A 21,758-nucleotide genomic window follows, 5' to 3' on the forward strand; every position below is an offset into this window, starting at 1 on the left:
GGACTCGTGGAATTGTTTTAGGTTTTCTTCACCCTCTGTCCATATTATAAACAGGTCATCAATGTATCTGTAGTATTTGTAGGGTTTGTGGAGGCATGTAGTTAGGAATCTTTGTTCAAGATTTGCCATGAAAAGATTGGCATATTGCGGTGCCATCTTGGTACCCATTGCAGACCCCATTAGTTGTAGGTACATTTCCTTGTTGAAGCTGAAGTAGTTGTGTGTGAGGATATATTCTATCAGTTTGGTAATTACATCAGCGCTGTATTTCTGATCCAGGGGAGATGTTGTAAGGAAATGCAGGCATGCCTCAATACCATCCTTGTGGGGGATGTTGCTGTAAAGGGATTCTACATCCATGGTAACTAGCAGTGTGTCGGATGGTAGTTGGTTGATGTTGTTAAGATTATTGAGAAAATCTGTGGTATCTTGTATGAAGCTGTTGGTGCTTCTGACTAAAGGTTTGAGGATATTCTCCACTAAGCCTGATATTTGTTCCGTGAGTGTATCCATACCTGTTATAATTGGTCTGCCGGGGTTTCCTGGTTTGTGGATTTTGGGAAGCATGTAGAAGATCTGTCAGGTATTAGTTGTTTTAATTGTGGTTGCAGGTGGTTAGGGAATGTTTGAATGAGATTCATGAGTTGCTTTGTATATTCCTGGGTTGGATCATGCATGAGTTTCTTGTAGTAGGTGTTGTCTGTGAGTTGTCTATTGCCTTCTTCTATTTATTTATTTGTGTTCATAAGCACCACTGCGCCTCATTTATCTGCTGGTTTGATGGTGATGTTGTGGTTGTTTCTCAGTTCCTTGATAGCAGATCTCTCCATGGGGGATAGGTTATACATAGTTTTTTTCTGCTGTGTTGATGCTAGTAAGGAAACTTGTGATCTTAAGCTCTGTATGTAGCTGTCAAGTATGATGTTGCGTCCTGTTGGTGATGGGAAGTACGTGTTCCTCTTCTTGTTGTTGTTCTCTGTCATTATGGGGGTGCTCTCTTTTTTGTGGAAGTATTCTTTCAGTCGTAGTCTCCTGAAGAATTCTTCTAGGTCTGAGAATAATTGGATTTGATCCAGTTTGGTGGTGGGACAGAATGTTAGTCCCTTGGAGATAACAGAGATCTCAGGTTTAGAGAGTTTATAATCAGACAGGTTTATAACTCCCTGGCAGGCTTTGTACTCTTCTAGCTTGAGGTTGTGTATCTGTCTTGAAGAGTCAGTTGTGGTTTCTAGTTCTAAATAGTTGTCATGCTTTTTGTTGTTTGAAATCCCTTATGTTGTGTCCATGGTCTGCAGTCATACTGAGAGAGGCGTTGTAGTTTCTTCTGTTTTTTCTTGATTTAGTTCCACTGCAGTCTCTTGTGCAGAGTTTGCATATCTTTTTCCAGTTTGTTGGTATTTGCACTGCTTTGCAATTGCAGGGTTTGGAGTATTGTGCATTTTCGCCGTTCTAATTCCTGTTTTTTTCCATATAGTTGATGGATCAGTTTGTTTCTCACTGAGGCGTTTGCATTGTTCTTCAGTGAAATGGGAATTGTGTGTTGTTGCAAGTGGGTTTTTGATCTTCAGCCCATTTGATATCCAGTTCATTCTCTTGTATTCTGATAGGAAGTAGATGTCGCTGTTTAGTTGTGATTCCTTTGTAATCAGTTTGGTCAGTGTCTTTTTCATACGGCTATATGGGGTATCTTCCATCATGAATAAAGTATACGGTGATATAAGATAAAAGAAAGAAGAGTTTTGTTACCTGTTCCGGATCTTCAAGCTGAATGGCATTGGATTGACTTTGATGATGTTTCGCGGTATGAGAGCTTCCTGAAACACTGGGATTCAGAGGGTCAACGCCTCTAAAGGTAAGAAAAATATTGAATGTAATGTATGTAATTTTTTTTTACATGTTTTTTGCTTGTATTTTTTTATTTTTTTGTTTTTCATTGCCCATTGACTGATAACGTAGATAAATACAGTGACAGACAATGCATTTTTTGGCAAATGCTTTTTTTCTATTGATTGTTGTTTTTTTTTTCTTTTTCTATTTATTGTCTGGCTTAAATTGTTTGTAATTTGGATGGCTTGTTTTTAGTTCATTTTCCGATTGTTTAGTGTTTTTAATTAATTATTTATTTTGTTGGCTACTGGTTTAAATTGATATGTTGGCTAGTGTTTTTATTAATTAATTGATTTGTTGGCTAGTGGTTTAAATTCATTCATTGTTTTGTTGGTTAGTGCTTTTATTTATTTATTTGATTGGTTGGCTAGTTCTTTTATTTATTGAATTGGTTGGCTAGTGCTTTTATTTCTTGAATTGGGTTGTTTAGAAGCTATATTTTATATTATTGTGTATTTTTGGCCTTCATGCTTTTTTATTAGGGTGACCATTGACTACTATAGTGGCAATTCATGCCCATATTATATGGGTATGATGTACCACTATCAGCAAAAGAAAGACGGTGCAAAACAGCGCTAAAAATAACAATACCCCTATTGGGACACACGTGGAATACAATTGAAATAACAATGGTGGCAGCCAGACAGAAACTGACAGTACAGTCAGTGGGATGGCATAAGGAAAAAAGAGAATGCCGGCGCCAAACGTGACAATAAATTATATATATATGCAAAAGTCCAAACCAAATGGGTGGTAGTCCAATTGATGTCCTTGGATGGTCAGTGGGTGAACAAACAGACTGTGGAAACTCTCCAAGGGATGGTTTGATATGTGAAAATAAAAGAAAATAAATTATGGTGCAGTATATCAGTCAATGCAGATATAAAACCATGGAACATATAACATCAACAACACAATACAAACATGACACACTAGACAAACTAACATTAACACAAGCCAGACTATAAATGATGAACTATTTATTAACAACTATTGCAGGGTTCCGTGGTATGCAGACATCAATCCGGGGGTGGGGGGTAAAATCGTTGCCCTACTCACACGATTAAGAAGTTTTCAAGCAGTGAGGCTGAAGACACAGTCCTTGGTAGTCGCAAGATGGCGACCGGAGTCTTCTTACTGGCGTCCCACGTGACGGGGATGCAGTGTAGAACCACACGGGCCGCAGGAGCTGTACCACCAAACGGACGTGACGTCACGCTCCTTCCTTCTTCTGCCGAAGTCCTGTCCTCTTGTTAGTCTCGTCCCCCACAACACAAACCAGGATACTGAGCTGCTACTCAACACAACACAACACAATACAAACATGACACACTAGACAAACTAACATTAACACAAGCCAGACTATAAATGATGAACTATTTATTAACAACTATTGCAGGGTTCCGTAGCAGCTCAGTATCCTGGTTTGTGTTGTGGGGGACGAGACTAACAAGAGGACAGGACTTCGGCAGAAGGAGGAAGGAGCGTGACGTCACGTCCGTTTGGTGGTACAACTCCTGCGGCCCGTGTGGTTCTACACTGCATCCCCGTCACATGGGACGCCAGTAAGAAGACTCCGGTTGCCATCTTGCGACTACCAAGGACTGTGTCTTCAGCCTCACTGCTTGAAAACTTCTTAATCGTGTGAGTAGGGCAACGATTTTACCCCCCACCCCCGGATTGATGTCTGCATACCACGGAACCCTGCAATAGTTGTTAATAAATAGTTCATCATTTATAGTCTGGCTTGTGTTAATGTTAGTTTGTCTAGTGTGTCATGTTTGTATTGTGTTGTTGATGTTATATGTTCCATGGTTTTATATCTGCATTAACTGATATACTGCACCATAATTTATTTTCTTTTATTTTCACATATCCCACCATCCCTTGGAGAGTTTCCACAGTCCGTTTGTTCACCCACTGACCATCCAAGGACATCAATTGGACTACCACCCATTTGGTTTGGACTTTTGCATATATATATATATATAATTTAATGTCACGTTTGGCGCCGGCATTCTCTTTTTTCCTTATGATGTACCACTATGCCAATCAATGGGCAGAGGGTGGGTATAGTGGCCCTGGTGTTGGGGGTTTGGCCTCCCGGGTGGGTAGTGGGGGAGGGTGGGTTAACCCATTAATTACAATAGCGGTTATTTACCACTAAGGTGAATAAGAGGTTAGGGGCCATTAGATTGTATTTTTCATGTATTGTTGCTGTCATCGGAGGACATGGACCTGCAGTATGCTGACGAGGATGCCCTTCATGATGGCAGGTGTAAATAGAAAGGTTTATTTACTTTATTTATACTTACTGGCTAATGTTTTAGTTAATAATGGGCAAATGAACTATTATGCAGGATAATAGTTCTTTTGCCCATTACAGTACTGTATGTGTTGGGGGGGGGGCAGGTATTTATTTAAATGTATTGGGAACAAAAATGTTGGACACAGGATTGGTACCGCAGGCCAGTGGGGACCCAAGGGGACCACCTGAGGACTCCCAGACCACCCGAGGGCCCACATACACCCGCAGGGACCACCTGAGGACCCCCGGAGACCCACAGAATCTGGTATCAATCATGAGGGGGTAGAGGAGGCGGGTATTACTTTGGTTGTGTTTTGAATGTTTATTGTGTGTAGCAGCTGTTTTAATATACATTTTATTACTAGTGCAGATGAGCAGAGGCTCTCCGGAGCAGAACCGTGTTGCTTGAGGTCCGGGGACCCCCTGCTTCCTTAGATACAGACCCCGTTATGGGGTCTCAGAATCTCTTATACATTTAAATGTCCCGCGTCACATGACCATGGGAATAAAATGCATAGGAGATACCGGCACCCCAAAACAGGGCCTGAATCTTCGGAAGCAGGGGGGCTCTGTAGACCCCCTGCTCATCTGCACTAGTAATAACATTTATATTAAAAAACATTAATTTCAGGAGATATTTATGCAGGAAGAGGAGGCTCTCTCTGAGCAGCTCTCTCTGCAGCTGAAAAATCGCTAGGTAAGGCCTTTTCAGAATGGCGGACATCATGTCGCCGGCTACTCGCCAGTTTTGCAAATGTTGATACTGTATCACAGGTATTCTGGGCTTTATGCATACCGTGATGGCAACGCTGTCAAAACTGGCAATTTAAACAGCCCGACGATTTCCCTTAGTGCATAGGCCCCAAAGTCGGAATGAGAGGCAGGTAGGAGAGACTACTGCCACCGGAAGTGACATCAATGGTGACTGGAAGTGACAACAGATGCTGGGAACGAGCCGCCAGAGTCCATTGGCATTAAACTGAAAGGTTGTATAGGCAGCAGTTCCTTCACATCAACTTCACTACATCTAATGCTGAGCCTTGTTTACTATTTGTGTTTGTGAGTGTAACCTGTTAATGTTGGGTTTAATACACATTTATATGCAGATTATTGTTGTACATTTTTTTTATATACTTCCCCCATACCCATCAAGATGATCTTGGCATTATTTGGGAACACCATCTACACAATTGGAAGTCCTACCCTTAGTGCCTCTTTTAAGTCAATTAAATCGGATTTAATTTCAAAGACTATTTTCAACCATTCTGTAAATATATTCTCTGTGCTTATAATAAGACAACACCATGTGAGTGCATTTCTTAAGTAGTATTTCATGTTCACTGTATTTTTCACTTGGAAGCTGATACAGTATTTGATACATTTCGATTTCACCTGAGCATGAAGAATTATTTCTGATGAAAGAAGGAGAAGATTAAGATTAATGAGTGTATTAATTTTTAAACATCAAAGATAAATGTGCAACTCTGTAATTTTAGTATAATCTGACACTAATTGCAGAGAGAGTCTTTGTTATACATCTTTTGACATCAGCTGTTTATTTTAGAAAAACATGGTTTGGGCAGATTCATCAAGTGCCGGTACGGGTGTGGGCACCCGGTCTGGCGTCTCATTAAAGTCCTATTGACTTTAATGAGAATTAATGCCAGATTGGGTCCGCCAACCCGTACCAGAGCTGGATTAATCTATCCTTGAGACAGGGGTAAATATCACCTAAAAGAAGCAAAGACCACATGGGGCTGCTGTCAGTAACAAACAACGCTCTTCCAAATGCTGTATATTTACTGTATACAGGCATACCTCGGTTTAAGGACACTCACTTTAAATACACTCGCGAGTAAGAACATATCGCCCAATAGGCAAACGGCAGCTCGCGCATGCGCCTGTCAGCACGTCCTGAACAGCAATACCAGCTCCCTACCTGTACTGAAGCTGTGCGCAAGCGTGGAGACTATATAGCCAGTTACAAATGTGTTATTTACATCAGATATGCACGTATATGACGATTGCAGTACAGCACATGCATCGATTTGTGGAAAAAAGGTAGTGCTTCACTTTAAGTACATTTTCACTTTACATACATCCTCTTGACCCATTGCGTACGTTAATGCGGGGTATGCCTGTATATGTTATTTTAATTAAATTTAACCTAACTTACTTGCTTCTGGCTTAACTTGTGTTGTTTAGTAATGTGTTGCTGGCACCTGCTGCATTTGTTAACCGTAATAAATAAGGGAAACAAGTTTGCTTCTGCTAGTTAAGATGATGGAGAGTGTAACACGAAATCTGTATTGAGACTTGCAGTGTGCATTATCACTCGTATTATTTTCTACCATCACTCTATATTTGAGATCCATGGAAGGTCAAGCCCCGAGGTGACACTTTCTTTGATGTCATCATGCTTCAGGGTTCTGAATATTTAATCAGAATGGGGGAAAGTATATGCAGCATTTTCTGCTTGACTGTCTGCAATGTAATCGTCTTAAAGACTGCAGTGTGGAAATTAATCCACAGACTGTCAAGGACATACAGTAGACACCAAAGATCTTGTAGGTACAAAAAATAACAGAATTGTATTTTATTTTATGAAATCCTTAGATGCAAACACCTATAGCTTTTGTATTTCCTTTATTATAATGTAGATCTGATTTTAATAATGTCAATTCAATGTTAACATAAACAAAACAAAAGTTTCTTGATCAAAATTCTTGTTTTATTCTGTTCCACAGCAAACACTTAAATACTGTACATGGTCATTCTTAATGGTGATTCTTAATCTGAAGAAAGTAGGACATAGAATGTCTACTGTACATTTTCTGTGATTGCCTGTGGCTTTCATAGAATCTGATTAAAAGCAGTGAATGGACTAGTATATGAAGAATAAACCTGGGTATAGTAAAATAGTCTTCTTGAAATTGATATCTTATAATTGCCTATTTGTCTGATATTGAATAGGATGCTAAATTAAAGTCGCTTTTCAACTTGAAACATGCATATTACACCAGGAGCCTGGAAGAAAGTGGTAACCTTCCTTTTTGGAAAAAAGTAGCACTGTAATGATACTGTAGTTAGATGCATAAAAGTGGCATAGAAATTGTATCAAGTTAACCATTTATTTAGCTGGATTATAATAGATTAGTTTCATCAGTTATTTGCCTGACTCAAACTCTACAGTATGTATTCCAGACAGTCGGTATTCTCTCTCAAATAATCAAAGGTGATTACATTTTTTTCTTCATGTTCATTCTATCAGTTCCCCCAAATTTTAATTATGTAAAATACAGTAAATATTTTTAAATCTACATAAACTACACATGTATGTCTATGCATCTGGGAGCTAGTGCAGAAGTTAATCCTACGGTATAAACTGTTCAAAAACTGAAAGTGACAAACTGATTTATGGTTTGTGGGCCATGTTATAAAACATCATAATGAATATCATGTCTGCTAAAAAACATCAGCAATGCTGGAAACACTAAACAAATATTCGGAGAACTATATTAACAAGACAATTGTTGATGAAGAGCTGTACATTTCCAGCTGTAAAGAGCTGGAATTTCCACCATTTTTTTTATTATTTCTTTATTATAAATATTTTCTTATGTAATTTGTGTAAATTAATAGAAAATCGTAATATCATTCTAATTTTGTTGTGTGTGAGTAGTGACTCCAGTCCAGGCTTTGTCTCTGCCCTGCCACAGAAACAGGCACATTTTATTTAACCTGAATGTCTGAAATTCCTGGTGCTAGTACTGTACATTTTCAGACACCACTATCAACACCTTCAACTGTTTCTATGACTTTCTATGGCTTGTGCCTTAATTTAAAAAGAGAGCTAGATCACAACTAAGGAATTACAGACCTGTAAGCCAGACCAATAGTGGGGAAGCTAATTGAAAGGTTTAGTAGAGGATAATATTCAGGAATACCTAATGGATAACAAAATAATTAGTAATAGTCAGCATGGATTTATGAAGGGTAAGTCATGCCAAACTAACCTTATTAGTTTCTTTAAGGAGGTAAATAGGAATTAAAAAATAGGGTAATACAGTTGATGTGGTCTACTTACTGTAGATTTTGCAACAGCTTTTGATACAGTACAAAATAAAGGAAATTGGACTCTATAAAAATATCTGCACCTGGATAGAAAACTGGTTAAAGGATAGACAAAGGAGATTTGTCATAAATGGAACCTTTTCAGGTTGGGATAAAGTTGTAAGCAGAGTACCTCATGGATCAGTACTGGGACCCTTGCTTTGTAACTTTATTAATGACCTTGACGTTGGCATAGAGAGTAAATTCTCCACCTCCATGCAGTAGGACTTGGATAGACTGGAAACATGGGCAGATAAACAGCAGGTGAGGTTTAATACAGATAAATGTAAGTTTATGAATTCTGGAAAAAAGAATAAACAGGCGACTTACAAATAAAATGGGGCAAAATTAGGTCAATCTTTGACGGAGAAAGATTTAGTAGTGCTTGTAGACAGCAGACTTTGCTATAGTACCCAATGTCATGCAGGAACTGCAAAGGCAAACAAGATATTTTCTTGCATTAAACAGGGAATGGATGGAAGGGAAGTGAGCATAATTATGCCACTGTATAAAACATTAGTAAGACTACACCTTGAATATGGAGTACAGTTTTGGGCACCACTCCATAAAAAAGACACTATGAAACTAGAAAAAGTGCAGAGAAGAGTCACCAAATTAATAAGGGGATTGAAAATCTGATTTATGAGCAGAGGCTAACTAATTTAGATGTGTTTACATTAGAAAAGAGGCATCTAAGAGGGGATATGATAACAATTTACAAATATATTGAGGGTCAATACGATGAGCTTTCAAAATAACTATTCATTCCCCGGGCAGTACAATGACTCAGGGTCATCCCTTAAGGTTGCAGGAAAGGAGATTTCACCAGCAACAAAGGAAATAGTTATTTACAGTAAGGCCAATTAAAATGTGAAATTGATTACCCATGGAGTCTGTGATGGCAGATACAATAGATATCTTAAAAAAAAAGGTTTGATATATTTTAGAAAGTTAAAGAATACAGGGATATACCAAATAAATAAACATGGGAAGGATGTTGATCTAGGGAGAAATCTGATTGCCAATATTTGAGGTCAGGAAGGATTTTAATTTTCCCCGTATGAGACATCATTGGATAATACAAAAAGTATAAAGTATAGGCAGCACTCTAACGAGAAACAGGTCTATGTAATATGATGAAAGTGGTGCAACGGGAACAAGAGAGGGACCCTAAACCCACAAAAATAACCACACTAAATTCCAACTGGGTTTCCAGCACTCATACAAGAATAAATGTCACCTGGAGATGCCAACACAAATTTTTACTATGTTATAAATTCATGATAAAGGACACTGAGAAATGCAAAGTGAATGTACAAAATCAGTATGTGTACACAGAGAATGTGATACTGGCATATAAGTCTTCAGTAAAAAAACGTTGAGAGATACGCAGTGAACGCAAAAAACACAGTATATAAAAATGAAGAAGGACGTAGATTGTACATTGCACACTACTGGTAGATACACTCCAGAAGATGTGGTGCAGAAGATGCATTATGGAGAAGATGCTGTCTGACATCTTACACTAAAATTAACTAATTTGAATATACTGTATGACCAAGTTTATGAACTGTCGCTACCCGCACCCTCCCCGAAATATGTCTTCCAGACATCCTGTTTTAAGTAAGCACTCTGGAAGAACTACATTGACTTAAAGCAACATTCACACCATAGAAGTAATATAAACCCATTGATATTTATGCCTAATTATTTATATGTGTCTCTCAATATTTATATGAAAAATGCATGTATATTCATATTAATTAAAAAAATGATTATTACAAAAATATTCTTGTTCTGTGTTGTATATTGTGTATTCTATTTGAAATAAACCATAGCCAGTATGATAATTACTAGATACCAACAAAATATTAAATGGTAATGTGCTACACTTAACCCACTTACATATATACTGTTTGCTCTCTACAATGGCACAACTTACATTCACTAAACATACCTATTTCACGCAACATTACATTAAATCCATTAGAATAGAGAAATTAAAGCAGTCACAAGCATTGAACCATTCAATACCGTTCTATCAGAGATTTATCATCTCTCCAAATAATTACAGAATTAGGGCGTAAGCTGAATGGTGTCTTATGGAATCTGTAACATGTACACTGTGTAATCGGGCAAAAAGAGGGGGAAGGGGAACACAAAATGAATGAGTCCCCTAAAGAATTCACTAACTGCACACCTACATATTATAAAATCTAACTTTTAATAAATTTACTTAAAACATATATTACCAAACGTAGTGTACTAAGTGTTTTTAAAAAAATGAATTAAATATTCAATAGCATGCAACCCTGTCAATGAATGTATGATTGTACAAACCCAAATGCAATATTCCTGGGTTTGACAGGACAGTGGATGCTGAAAGTCAGGGTATTAACCCCTCTGGAGTTTAGATGCAGACTGTAGGTAACCGTATCCTACTCAGTGAGCCTTTAACTGGTCAAAGACTCAGCAATCCTGCAATGATATATATAGCAGCGAACACCTATGGTTGTTTTAAGTGCATATGCTTGAGAAGTGACGCTGACACAGACGCAATCAATCCACAATACCCTCAGTATAGTTAGGCTGGAACTCACAGTACCATTGACATAGAGTTTCCCAGCAGAGAGGCTCAGATTGTGTATATATCATGTATTGTGTATAGCAGGAAAGCAGACTCACTGCCTGTTGTTATATTTATCAAGCTAATGCCGTCTGCATAGATAAAACCAGGAGACTTAAGGCACTACATTAAAACAGCTCCAAGTAGGAGACTGACACAACTGCGCGTCCAACACGCGTTTCCCTCCAGCAAAGGAGCTTCTTCAGGGACAAATTATTATTACTGGGGGAGAGGGGACTGAAACCTTTTATACCCCAGCAGTACCTTAATTAGTCATTAATGATTAACAGCTGTTGCACAAACACAGTGCATCATATATCTAAGTACACCTCCTGAACACACATATGGCCATAATCAGCAATAAAGACAATTAACTACACATTCAGATGATAAAGTGTCTTTTTATTATGTTAGTACAATTGTTTTTAGTTCTTAGAACTCACCTATATGATCGGTGTGTAGAGCTGCACTGCGCATGTGCAGGGTGTTAGTGAGCATAGCAGATCCCACCTAGTCCTAGTGCGCATGCGTGGGCACTTTGAAAATATTTGCCAAGGTCCTAGTAACGTAATGGAGGCATGCGCAGGGGCTTAGAAGCTGCTGATCATCAGCCCTTCAGCTGCGCATGCCTGGGGACATAGTAATGTACTTCTGCACTCACACTATCGTCCTGCGCATGCGTGGGCAGTTTAGAATCTCCCACCTTACCACAGCGCCCCGCGCACGCGCAGGAACTGGGCAACTTTCCAATGGACCCGCTGAAGCTCACTAAGCATGCGCCGGGACTCTGAAAATTTCTCATCTTTAACATCCAATCTCGCCTCGCACAGCGCATGCGTGAGGACTTTGAAATAAAAACAAATGTCCTTCACTGCTAGCGGGTGTGCGCTGAGGTAGTTGGTAATGTCAGAACGCATTTACATCGCGCATGCGCAGACAGGGGGAGAAGGTTGCTATGGTATACTGATTTAAGTGACATGATATTTGTACCATGCCACGGGATATAGGTACTGTATTTAACAGGGATAGAGAAGGAACAGCAGGACCTTTGTCCACTGTATTTTGAGGAGTGATTACTAGTGTATAGTTCTTTTTTTATTCTATGGTCCCCCAATGTTATTTCTTCCACAGTGTGTCACAATGTAATGTAGTGATAAAAATAAAAATAAAACAAATTTTAAGAAACAAATAAGTGTATATATGCGTGAAGTTATTTTCTGCACCAAGTTAGTTATACTGTACGCATATACACATGTACACAACGACCAAACACCACTATTGGGTATTTAGAACTCTGGTATTACAGTCAATAATATAATAAATGATATTAATAATTCTACAGTTTATATCAATACCTACAGCTGGGAACCAACAACATGAGCATGGGAAATAGCCTGGCTGTTGATGAAGTTATCGCATATGTAAATTGTATATTCACATCTAACCTACAGAAAAAATGATGAATGATAGATATGAATATCAAGGTCCAACCAGGAAGCGCTCTCGGGTCAAATAAAGGGTGTGAAAGTGAACCCCTCATTGAGTTCATTAGGGCTCCTAGTTTTAAGTTTGTAGATCCATTCTGCTTCGATACGAAGCAGAGATTGGTCAATATTACCCCCTCTCATGGGACATTTCAACTGATAAATGCCCATGAACTTAATTACACTAATATCGCCGTTGTGATATTGTGTGACGTGTCTAGCGACTGAGGTCTCGGCAGAGTGCTTGATGGAATTAATGTGTTCTAGAACATGTCTGCGGAGTTGTCTTGTCGTTTTTCCAACGTATCTCTTGCCACAAGCGACAAGACAACTCCGCAGACGTGTTCTAGAACACATTAATTCCATCAAGCACTCTGCCGAGACCTCAGTCGCTAGACACGTCACACAATATCACAACGGCGATATTAGTGTAATTAAGTTCATGGGCATTTATCAGTTGAAATGTCCCATGAGAGGGGGTAATATTGACCAATCTCTGCTTCGTATCAAAGCAGAATGGATCTACAAACTTAAAACTAGGAGCCCTAATGGACTCAATGAGGGGTTCACTTTCACACCCTTTATTTGACCCGAGAGCGCTTCCTGGTTGGACCTTGATATTCATATCTATCATTCATCATTTTTTCTGTAGGTTAGATGTGAATATACAATTTACATATGCGATAACTTCATCAACAGCCAGGCTATTTCCCATGCTCATGTTGTTGGTTCCCAGCTGTAGGTATTGATATAAACTGTAGAATTATTAATATCATTTATTATATTATTGACTGTAATACCAGAGTTCTAAATACCCAATAGTGGTGTTTGGTCGTTGTGTACATGTGTATATGCGTACAGTATAACTAACTTGGTGCAGAAAATAACTTCACGCATATATACACTTATTTGTTTCTTAAAATTTGTTTTATTTTTATTTTTATCACTACATTACATTGTGACACACTGTGGAAGAAATAACATTGGGGGACCATAGAATAAAAAAAGAACTATACACTAGTAATCACTCCTCAAAATACAGTGGACAAAGGTCCTGCTGTTCCTTCTCTATCCCTGTTAAATACAGTACCTATATCCCGTGGCATGGTACAAATATCATGTCACTTAAATCAGTATACCATAGCAACCTTCTCCCCCTGTCTGCGCATGCGCGATGTAAATGCGTTCTGACATTACCAACTACCTCAGCGCACACCCGCTAGCAGTGAAGGACATTTGTTTTTATTTCAAAGTCCTCACGCATGCGCTGTGCGAGGCGAGATTGGATGTTAAAGATGAGAAATTTTCAGAGTCCCGGCGCATGCTTAGTGAGCTCCAGCGGGTCCATTGGAAAGTTGCCCAGTTCCTGCGCGTGCGCGGGGCGCTGTGGTAAGGTGGGAGATTCTAAACTGCCCACGCATGCGCAGGACGATAGTGTGAGTGCAGAAGTACATTACTATGTCCCCAGGCATGCGCAGCTGAAGGGCTGATGATCAGCAGCTTCTAAGCCCCTGCGCATGCCTCCATTACGTTACTAGGACCTTGGCAAATATTTTCAAAGTGCCCACGCATGCGCACTAGGACTAGGTGGGATCTGCTATGCTCACTAACACCCTGCACATGCGCAGTGCAGCTCTACACACCGATCATATAGGTGAGTTCTAAGAACTAAAAACAATTGTACTAACATAATAAAAAGACACTTTATCATCTGAATGTGTAGTTAATTGTCTTTATTGCTGATTATGGCCATATGTGTGTTCAGGAGGTGTACTTAGATATATGATGCACTGTGTTTGTGCAACAGCTGTTAATCATTAATGACTAATTAAGGTACTGCTGGGGTATAAAAGGTTTCAGTCCCCTTTCCCCCAGTAATAATAATTTGTCCCTGAAGAAGCTCCTTTGCTGGAGGGAAACGCGTGTTGGACGCGCAGTTGTGTCAGTCTCCTACTTGGAGCTGTTTTAATGTAGTGCCTTAAGTCTCCTGGTTTTATCTATGCAGACGGCATTAGCTTGATAAATATAACAACAGGCAGTGAGTCTGCTTTCCTGCTATAGACAATACATGATATATACACAATCTGAGCCTCTCTGCTGGGAAACTCTATGTCAATGGTACTGTGAGTTCCAGCCTAACTATACTGAGGGTATTGTGGATTGATTGCGTCTGTGTCAGCGTCACTTCTCAAGCATATGCACTTAAAACAACCATAGGTGTTCGCTGCTATATATATCATTGCAGGATTGCTGAGTCTTTGACCAGTTAAAGGCTCACTGAGTAGGATACGGTTACCTACAGTCTGCATCTAAACTCCAGAGGGGTTAATACCCTGACTTTCAGCATCCACTGTCCTGTCAAACCCAGGAATATTGCATTTGGGTTTGTACAATCATACATTCATTGACAGGGTTGCACGCTATTGAATATTTAATTCATTTTTTTAAAAACACTTAGTACACTACGTTTGGTAATATATGTTTTAAGTAAATTTATTAAAAGTTAGATTTTATAATATGTAGGTGTGCAGTTAGTGAATTCTTTAGGGGACTCATTCATTTTGTGTTCCCCTTCCCCCTCTTTTTGCCTGATTCACTTTTCAGTTCACAGTTTGCACCCACATTTACAATTACCAATATTATTATATACTTTTTCACTTTACTCAATTAGTGTGGCCCTGTGATCACTCCCCAACCCTCCCCTTGTACACTGTGTAATGACTGATTTGTCAGTCATGCATCCAGTAACCGTGTGCATGCGCAAATTAAAGACCATAAGAAGAGACAGACACATGTACAGTATGTGTAGGTGTTAATTTATTGATAGGTAACACTTTTTTTCTTAATATTGATATTCTAACCATAACAGTAAAGTCATAGAAATCACACAAGCAACAAGAAATGTGAACAATAACAAAAATAAATAACATAGCGACTTAGCTATGAGGGCTTAGTGCCTTCAACATCCATAAAAAAACAACTTATTTAACTGAGCAGATGTTGTATTGTATTGTATGTCTTTATTTATATAGCGCCATAAATATACATATCGCTTCACAGTAGTAATACATATCATATAAATAACAAATAATATAAATAACAGGTCATGGGAATAAGTGCTTCAGACATAAAAGTAACATGTTGGTGGAGGCATGTCATGGAACACATTGGGGTTGCTTTGACCTTGACGCAATGTCACCAGAAACTTCAACCTACAGTATGCTTAAAGCATAGATGGTGATGTGGCCAAGGATGTAAGGATTACATGACAACTATATCATGGTGGACTGCCGCCTTGACTACTGTTATTAAATCTGGATCAACAATTTCATAACTTCTGGATGGTCACACAAATGTTTATAAATGCTCTAATGAGCACCTGACATGCTGTCGAGCATTAGCGAAATGTGGCAACAAATTAAGGACCACCCTGGTTATACTCATACGGGACTGAGTTTAGGTTCAGATATTTTTGGAGTTCTGCTGATGGTACAGCTTCAAGATGAAGTTTGACCATTTTCTCAGCCTCTGTAACTTTTGGAGCAGGATCATGAGATGGAGGGGGATTGGGTTGAGGAGGTGTCAGAATCTCTGTAGTCTCAGGTGCAGCTATGAAGCAGTGCATGGGTTTCATAATGTGGCTATATATAGAATTTGCAGCTTTAAAAGGGCTTCTTGAATTTGTGCTGTGCTATAAATTTAGAATTCCAATTATTATTTTGATTTAATATTAAGGAAAATAAGTGCCAAATCATATATGTAAGAGGAGATATAACCCTTTTCACCAATAGAGGGGCCAGAAACACATTGCACAATAATAGGGTGGTGGCCCTTGTGGCACTGGAAGAGTTAAAAAGTTGCACAACACAATGTGTTATTTTAAACATATCCCATGTGCCAGCCGTGTTGGATGGATTGTGCCACATATGCATTGCACAGTTACCTCTTCTGTGACAGTGGATAAACTGTTTGCACGTCTTTGATCTCCAGTGTATCTGCTGGATCGACCTGGTTTCTCTCTTGATATCTGTCCAGTGTTTTTTGCACGTTATTATATATATATATATAGTATTCTCCTCTAAGTGTGTCAAACATGAAGTGCCCCCTAAATCACCTAAAATATGACTGTACAGAACAATGCAAAATTACACTGCACGCTACTATTTCTACATCAGTTTTCTTAATCAAGAATAACAAGACATACAGCAATAGTTCTATCCTGAATACATCAAAATAATAATAAAATCCAAAAAAGACAAAATTTTAGATACAAAATGACAGAGTGGAACTCTACCCATGGAAATGAGGTAGTGGTATGACATTTTGGGGTACCATCCCCTTCATCAAATGCCACCGGAACAATATTACTAACACCCATGAATAAATATTTTGTATTGTTTTAGCTGGGTTCATGAGTTTGGTCTTATCAGCAGGAGTCCCTCAATATAACAGCACTTTTGTGAGCTTAGGTTGCCGTCTACATGCCAGCCATAAACTATAATCACTGTTTCTGATTGACTCAAGCGTTCAAAGCTATCCAGTGGCAATTTTGAAAGAGGGAAGTACCCACTTTTCAAATAAGCATTTATATGGCTAAAGGCGCATCAAAACGGTAAGGGAGAGATGTTGCAGTTCTGTGCGCGAAAAGATTTTCACATGTTTATGAAAGTTTTTTTTACATTTTATTCTTCTGTTTAGTTTTAAATGTGAGAGAGAGAGAGAGAGAGAGAGAGAGAGAGAGAGAGAGAGAGAGAGAGAGAGAGAGAGAGAGAGAGAGAATGTAATGCCCCAACAATTTTGACAAACACTGATGATTTATCACCTTCATGAACTTGCAAATCTTTCACAGATCTCTAGTATGAAACAATGGTTGGAGCAACACAGTCCTAAACTTGCTAACACCTCTGAATCAGACCCCTCCCAAAAGAGGAATGGTCAGTGGATACTGTAATGTTTAAATCTAACTTTTAATCTCATTTTTAACATTGCCATATATCCAGTACAAGTTAAAGTATAAGATGGTACCCCTATAGCAGTGAATAATTCACACACAGTTACTAACAGAACAATTTTATTAAACAATAGCACCCCATGAGTTTTCATTATTGTAATGAAAGAAAGTCCTTATTAAAAATGTATTTTTCTCTTTTAGATTATTCTTTATAACATAAAAGGGTAATTGGCTGCAGAAAAGCATATGGAATACTTTACAATGTCCCAATGTTGCCATTAATTAGTTGTCAGCCTTGTTTCAAATTGATAGCACTGCAGCTCAAATATCATTAATCTAAAACTGATGGCATTTCATTCAAGAAATATAATTTGCATAAAGCATTTTGATCCCAATGTAAAAGTACTTTTGAAAAGTACCATTTCAAATCATATGCAGCACTTTCATGTTAAAAAAGATCCATTTAATTAAAATGTGTTATATGTTCCTTGTGAAATAACTGTCATATGCTGCTACTTTATTAGATAGTAGTAACTGACACTGATTAAAAAAATACAAGTTTGTAACTTTGAGAATGATCACTCTATTCACATATTCAAGAAAGCAAAAGACTGAACAATTTTACTAAGCGGTAGAGATGGGCACATTTTTTTTTGTGGATTTGGATCCACAGTGGATCGTCTGCTTCCTTTGGTCCATGGATCAATCGCAAAAAGGGTGATTTGCGTTTTGCGGATTTTTTATTATTATTACAATACACTCCGCGGATTCCGCATCCCGTGGACGGATTTTCAGAATCCAATCTGCGGATTCAGCAATCCGTTGGTGGATTCTTAAGAATCTGTCAACAGATTATATCCAATGGTGGATTTTGCTGAATCCGTGTGGATTAAAACCGACCAAATCTGTCTGCGGATTTTTGCAGCGTAACAGATTTTGGGGGGAAAATTTGAGAAAATCCGGGAAACAGACTTTGGCAGATTCGCCCATCTCTAATAAGCGGTGCTGTGACAGTTGACATTTTATGGCCCATCCACTATGGGGATAATTCAGCAATCCCAAAGCAGCGATCTCGCAGCAATTGGACGAAAACATCCAGTGACTTAAATGGGAGTTACATGCGATTGGCCAATTCAGGGCGTATTGAATCAGTTCAAGGAATGTTACTGTACATAACTTCTTCTTGATGGAGGAGACATCACTTCCGTCTGTGTCACTGGGGGACTGGTCGTGACCACGTATTTGCTATCCTGAGAGGTCAGGTAGTTATGACTCCAAAAGACTTGTGGCACTTGGAAGCTGCCAGTCTTTTACCACTGTAAGGGTTTAGGTACTTACCTGATGGTGTTATGGCATAACAATGCTTAATCAATATTGCGCTTATGTCATTCAGATATTTAAGTTTAACCCTGATTATTACATGTAGGTTCATCATATTTGACTAATTTTAATTACATGCCTATGGAAAAGTATTATTTACTCTGTACTGCCTGACATACCAAGCAGCTATTATTAAATAGTTCTTCTTTGATCATAAAGGTTTCAACAAAACTAAATATAAATGCAATCCTTATATCGGTCTGAATATCAATAAAATATCTATTAAATCATTGGTTTCATTTTTATTGTAGTTACAGAAAGCTTCCTTGAATGAGTTTGGCATGGTGTCTGCAATTCTGTTGTAAAGGCATGAAATGTTTACCTGGATCTATAATAGTGAATTGGTAGTGTATGTGCCTAGCTTTTTTTTTTCCTTTAAAGCTTAATCAATGAAAAATACATTAATCATGTAAGTACTCTTGAGTTCTGTGCGTGCACTAAGGTACAGGTTACAAGCTCCGCCTATCGCCGAGAAGGCTGTGAGATTTTATTTGCTTCTGAGAATACTGTGTAAGTGAATCTCTCTTGTAGCATATCCAGTTAACTACACATGTGCATCACTGGACAGCCTGTCTGCATTGTGTCACTGTAGAACTAAGTGCCCACAGGGAGATACATTCTCATCAGTACATTATTGTAATTCAGTTGCCTATCTGCTTCTATACATGTACTGTAGAAACCGTGTTTGTTATCATCAGCTGCAAATCAAGGAGATAATTTTCTTGGGCTTCCTAGGGGATATTTTTCACAGAACGTAAGAAGTTTTCTTTGAAAAAGTGTTCTTTTTTTTCTTGCTCAATCTAGTGTTTGGCTTCAGAGCAATACTGTATATATATTTTTTCATAAGATGAGTAGCTGTAGAAAACGCTGCAAAAGGGAGATACTAAAGTTTGTTCAATACCTCCTGAGACTTGCCACGGGCTCTCTTCACACAGGTACAGGTAAAGCTGTTTTTGTTATTTTATTTGTACTGCTTGGTTGCGATGTATTGATAGTTTATAAACATGCGCTTGAAATGATCTGTAAGATAATGATGATTTCTGATTAGTGATATCACGATTCTTCACAAAATGCTGTCATCAATTGAAATTGTGTTTGAATTGTTTTGCTACATTATAATATGCTACATATTGAACATTTCCTACTAAAGTGCTACATAGTAGCCATCTATTTGCCGCTCTCTAAAAAAGTGCAGTGCAATATTTCTTCTGAATTATCCATGTTCAGTGTTTCATTGATATATGAACATGTTTTGGTTAAATGCCAGTCTCCAACCTAAACTGTATATTTTACCGTTGACTTAACTTTTCTACAAATTTGTAGCCTAATGTTTTATTACCCCACATTTCCTCCCTAAACAAATCAGCAAAGCTCAATTCCTATTTTTAAACCATCATTCCCTGAGGCAAATTATTATGTTTTGTAAATATACAAGTACTGCCATCCATGTAATTTATTTCCATCTCTGTACAGTAGAATCCCTAAATCATCTTTTAGAATTAGTTATGCTGTAGTTGAGGAACATAGATGCAACCTCTGTGTTTGAATCTTACCAATACGTCTATTACACTTCACTGCAGAGGCAAAGAATAGGAATATATTACTATTTGTATCGATTTTAAGATGTTAAATATTGAATGAAATAGCAGTTGTGTAAGAGGTGTCAGTGTTTTCTGCAACATGTTATGAGGTTAAGATGGCTTAGAAATTGTACCAAAACTTGCCTTTTTGGAAAAGGTCATGGATGTGTTCAATTAAGGGGTTCAATATATATTTGTTGTACAGTAGGTTGTGATAAATTTTCGGAGATCTATGTGAGTGTTCTTTATAAATGGGATTATAATGTGCATAGGTTTTGCCAACTCACATGTCTCACTCTCTTCTGTAAGTGTACTAAGCATAAGCAGTAGTCTAGGACCTCTAGGTCATACTACATTGTATAAATCCAGTGGTCATGTTATGGCTACTAATGTTGTTAGTAAAGGCCTGTTAGAAGACTTTAATACATTTATTGCACATTGTTTGGCTAGTCCCCATTAACATCAGCGCAGAACTGACAATATAAATTATGCATAAAGAAAAGAAGAAAATGAAGCAAACCTTTACCATAGCACTTCAGATAACTATGACTGCTCTAGATACAGCTGACGCCCATTACATTGTTCTTAGAAAATACACAATGTATCCCCATAACTCAGAAAATCCCAGCGGTTCCAAAAAATGTAATGATAATGGTGCTACATTTTGATACTGTACATCCTAGCATATCACACAGAAAGATCAATAAAGCTAGCAATACTTTTAGTAATCTTCCATATACTGCAACTTATTGATGCCAATGCGAAAACTTGATATAAAACAGCCTAGTAAAATTAATGGGGGCCCTAAGAAGAATTTAGAATCACCTGTCTTATTTCTTTATTTGGTAAGAATGCAGTGCCAATCATAAGATTCTGTACCATTGTACTTACCAGGGACCTCTAAAATCTGTACAAAGCATCAAACAAGATTGACCATTGAGCATCAACTTCATGAAAGTGAACTGGTTCTCACGGATTTGTTGAGGCCCTCAACAAAAGCTCTTGTTACTTATAGTATATCCTAGCACCAACTCGATTCAGTGCTAGACTATCATCACATTGCTGGTCCCTTTAGCACAATCAAATTAATCAAGAAATGTTTAATGATACTGGGAAAAAGTTGAATCAATATATAGTTATTTCATTGATGATCATTCTGTCTACATGCAGATATCTCGCTTGTGATAACTTAGGCTGAGTCCATAGAGACTTCAGCCGTGCGGAGGCGCACGGATGCTGAAGGAAAGCGGGTGCTTTCCCTGGCCTTAGTTCGTGCGCCGTCCAGGGGCGTGTCGGGGGGCGGACCAGTGAGCATTTTGGCGGCTACGCTTCCGCACGCATGCAGAAGCGTGTGCGAGCCCCTGCTAAAGCCGCTCTCATTGTGGCTGCAGGGGCTCACTGCCAAGCGTGAGCGCGGGAGTCAGCGCCT

At 38.5% G+C, this 21,758-nt stretch overlaps 1 protein-coding gene across 1 annotated transcript in view; it reads left to right on the forward strand.

Annotated features, from left to right (window-relative positions):
• The first annotated feature begins 19,342 nt into the window (after positions 1–19,342).
• The window catches only part of KCNIP4 (potassium voltage-gated channel interacting protein 4), a 591,667-nt gene continuing 589,251 nt past the window's right edge, over positions 19,343–21,758 (forward strand). Inside the window, exon 1 of the mRNA XM_075568647.1 lies at positions 19,343–19,690. Within this exon, the coding sequence (XP_075424762.1) occupies positions 19,597–19,690 (94 nt within the window). The 5' untranslated portion in view covers positions 19,343–19,596. The remainder of the gene's footprint in view (positions 19,691–21,758) is intronic.

Source organism: Ascaphus truei, chromosome 1 (assembly GCF_040206685.1).
Source record: "Ascaphus truei isolate aAscTru1 chromosome 1, aAscTru1.hap1, whole genome shotgun sequence".
Lineage (NCBI taxonomy): Eukaryota > Metazoa > Chordata > Amphibia > Anura > Ascaphidae > Ascaphus > Ascaphus truei.